Source organism: Myotis brandtii, unplaced genomic scaffold (genome assembly GCF_000412655.1).
Source record: "Myotis brandtii unplaced genomic scaffold, ASM41265v1 scaffold265, whole genome shotgun sequence".
Taxonomy (NCBI): domain Eukaryota; kingdom Metazoa; phylum Chordata; class Mammalia; order Chiroptera; family Vespertilionidae; genus Myotis; species Myotis brandtii.
This window is the reverse complement of record NW_005360086.1, coordinates 2,322,319-2,325,926: the sequence shown is the minus strand read 5'-3', so window position 1 is coordinate 2,325,926 and position 3,608 is coordinate 2,322,319. Positions and strand designations below refer to the sequence as shown.

Below are 3,608 nucleotides of genomic sequence, written 5' to 3'. Positions count from 1 at the left end.
CTCATTTGTGGAGATGAGCCCGGGGCGTCCCAAACTCCTGCTCGCTCTCTTAACCGCCTCAGAGGGGCGGGAGGGGGGAGTGGGACCGAAGCCCTGCCAGCGATGCTCATTTCCCACTTTGGGAGGCAGAGCATCCCATCTGAAGGCTGGCAAATTCCACTTAGAATGTTGGCAGACTCCATAAGGAACCCGAGTGTATTTCATTGAGAACGGAAACAAGTTCCATTTAGAATCTTCACTAATTCCCTTTGGTACCTCAGCCATCACGACTTTGTTCTGGTCCCTCTGGGGCTGGGGTGGGGGTGTCTGGGCAGCAGAGAAAGGTGCGGGGCTCTTGGGAGCAGGCCCATTCTTCCTGCGCCAGCTGCCAGCCGTGGAGGGCCCCGTGGGCCTGGCCAAGGCTTCTACTCCCAGGAGGTGACGGGGGTGGGGGACCACGCCATCTGCTCTAGCTCACTTGGAAGGACTTCTTCTTGGATGGGGGATAGCCAAGGTGAGCTCCAGGCTCCCAGACCTGGAGGGGCCCCGGGCAGAGTTTGGAGAGAGAGCGTGCACTCCAGGTTAGCCCCAGGGAGCCAGAGGGAGCCCACCCCCATCCCTCTCCTCCCGCTCTCCTTCAAGCTGGAAGATTGACAAGAACAGGGAACAGATTCCGGAGTCGAACTGCTGGCTGGACACCCTCCTGCATTACTGCCCGCTCTACTGCCTCTGACCACTATCCAAGGCCAGGGGAAGGGGCAAATCTGGAGGCCTTCCTGGGGAGGTGGCAACTGGGCCATTTGAATCAGATCAATAGCCCTTTTGCTAGGCCATGGAGGACCCAGGGCAGCGGGGCGGTCTCTGGGGAGGAACTCAGGGAGAGGCCTTTGGGAGTTGGAGGAGGTTGGGGTGTGTGCCCAGAGGGGTCCTTCCTTGTACAACCCTCACTCCTGGCCTAACTCACATGCTTCTGGAAGCTTCCTCCCTGTGCTGGGTCTTCTCCACTTGGAGCCAGCATCCAGGTTCAGAGCATGTCTCTGAGGCGCCCACCCCTTGCCCCCTCGTTGCCTTGCCCAGTGTCTGCCACACACCAGGGGCTCCAGAACCACTTGCCAGATTAGATTGACTTCAAGTTGTCAATACTGCCTTCTCCCCATGGTCTGCAGGCAGTCTCTCCCCCATTCCTACAGGCAGCCCTCCAGGGCTGGCAGGGCAGTGCCCAGGGCTTTCCCTCACCTCACTCAGGCCGAATGAGGGATGCCCACAGCTCTTTCCCACTCCTGCTCCCAATTCCAAGTCTTCTTGCCTGCCGAGGGAACCTACACTGGACGTGAACGCCCCTCTGGCTTGGGGCTCCCCTCCCCTCGAAGGTCTAAGGCCTTCTTCCCAGGGGCCCCACCTCCAGGAAGCTCACCTTGATGATGTCCTCATTGTCAGACTCACATTCCACCAGGGCAGAGACATCTAGGACGAGGCCGGTCACTTCGATGGCAATGACCTTGACAGGGATGGCCACCGTCCGGCCAGTCAGGATGGCCGTGTTGATGATCTCTGTGTCCTGTGGGGAGGAGAGGAGGGTGGGGCTCTGCTGAGCCAGGTGCTTGCAGATCCCTCCTCTACCAGGACACACCAGCCAAGGCCCCGGCTCCTGACTGCCCCCACTTGTCAGCTGTGCACCCTTCCATGGGGACACCTGCGCACATGTGCAGGGAGGTGCGTCCACCCAGCCTCGCACCTTCTCAGATGCCCAGCTCGCTTGGTCTTCTGCAGTAGCTCCCATGGTCTACCTCCCTCTGCTGCCAAAAAACAACCATTCCCAGTGCCTTCCATCTTCGCTCCACGCCTTCCATGCTCCCCAGGACTCGCCGAGGAAAGTCCAACGCATTTGCCTGGCCATTCAAGGTGCTCCTGGGCTGGCCCCGGCCCATCATCCCAGCCTTATCACCCCAATGCCCTCTTCCTAAACCCATTGCTCCCTTGGACCAACCACTCACATTCCCATCACTGCACCTTCTGTCAGCATGGTCCCCTGACTAAAGCACCCTCCTCATCTTCTCTGATTGTGTGAGCCCTTCCCCCACATGGCCTTCAAGGTTCAACTGCATGGCCACCTCCTCCAGGAAACATCCCCTGAGTGGTCTCTCCATGGGTGACTTCTCCCTCCTCAGTCCCCCTCAGCATTTGCTGTCCTACTCCAGCACCAGGCGGAGTGCTGCCTGCCTCCTGTGAGTGCGTGCGTACACACACACACACACACACACGTTTACATGGTTCAGGAGACAATCATACACGCAGACACTGGATCACATGCACATGTGCACTGACCTATACGCACACTGAGCCGTGCACATTCCCATCACACATGCATCCACGATGGACACACGCATCCACCGGCCCGGTCCCCTGCCCTGCTCACCATGGCCAGGGGCAGGATGGCTTGCACATCCCGCTGGATGACCGTCAGCTCGGTGACTGCCCGTTCCAGGTCGGGCAGAGCGCCATGGCCGCGGTAGTCGATGTGCCACATGATCCTCCGCTTGACCGACTGGCTGGTGAAGTTCTCCATCTCAAAGTCCAGCTGCAGGATCTCCAGGGGCCCCTGGCCCTCCCTGCCAGGGCAGGAAGGAAGGAGAGCCGGAGAGGAAGGGCTGGGAGCGGCTCCGGAGCTCTGGAACCTCAGCCCCTCTCGGCAGCCTGGCCCCTGAGGTCCTCCGAGCCTCCTCCAGCCACCCGAGGTGCCCCACCTGGACTCAGAGCCCCCACAGACTAAGCCCAGCCCTCCCACAAGCCTGGCCTTCTCCACCAAGGACTCCCCCACCCCCCAGGGGCCTGTCCTGCAGAAAGGTGGGCAGAGGCGCCACCTCAGCTCACCACGGGGGCAGCGGTGAGCCCTGGGCCCAGGCCACATCCACGGTGGCCGTTGAGTGCTTTGCCCCAGTCAGCAGCTCCGAGGTCACGTGCCACTGGCCACTCCGTGACTTGGTGCCTAAAAGGGTCACGCCCTTCTTGGCCTTCACCCTGGGACAAAGAGGGAGGAAGGAGGAGGAGAGAGTCAGCCCGGGGCCCAACATGATTCTGTGAGATATGGAGACAGGGCGGGGATTTCTGTCGCCATTAGACAGATGAGACCACTGAGGCTCAAATAAGTGACATGTCTTCCTGAGGTCGATCGAGTGATAAGTGGAAGAGCTGGGATTAGGAGGCTGGACAGGCAGGCTGGGTGAGGCCCTACAGAGGGAAGCCAGACCCTGACCCATGAGCGCCTACCTGAGTGTGAAATGCTCCACGCTGGGGCGGGAGGGGGAGGAGGAGTTGGGGGCCAGGTAGAGGAGGATGCTGAGCACTTCCCCCGGCTTGAGGGGCCGGTCGGGCAGGCGGATCATCAGGTTGCTGTCCAGCCTGTGCTCCTGCAGGGTCCTCCTGGGGGGCGGGCGGAACAGGCTGATGCTCCCTATGCGCAGCAGCGGGTGCTGGGTAGGGCTCTCCGCCCGGGCCCCCACTCCGGCCCCAGCCCCACGCCGGGTGCCCCCACAGCCCCCCGAGGCATCTGGCGCATGGAGAGTGTAGTACAGCTCAGCCTGCTGGCTCTCCCCTGCCAACTCGGGCTCCAGCCCCTCCGGAGACTTGCG

At 61.4% G+C, this 3,608-nt stretch overlaps 1 protein-coding gene across 1 annotated transcript in view; it reads right to left on the bottom strand.

Moving 5' to 3' along the window:
* LOC102249930 (transmembrane protein 132E-like) overlaps nt 1-3,608 on the bottom strand; it is an 11,734-nt gene that overhangs the window by 7,411 nt on the left and 715 nt on the right. The window contains exons 2-5 of the mRNA XM_014541143.1: nt 3,247-3,602; nt 2,851-2,997; nt 2,396-2,588; nt 1,394-1,537 (exon numbers count right to left, since the gene is read on the bottom strand). Of these exons, the coding sequence (XP_014396629.1) occupies nt 1,394-1,537; nt 2,396-2,588; nt 2,851-2,997; nt 3,247-3,602 (840 nt within the window). The remainder of the gene's footprint in view (nt 1-1,393; nt 1,538-2,395; nt 2,589-2,850; nt 2,998-3,246; nt 3,603-3,608) is intronic.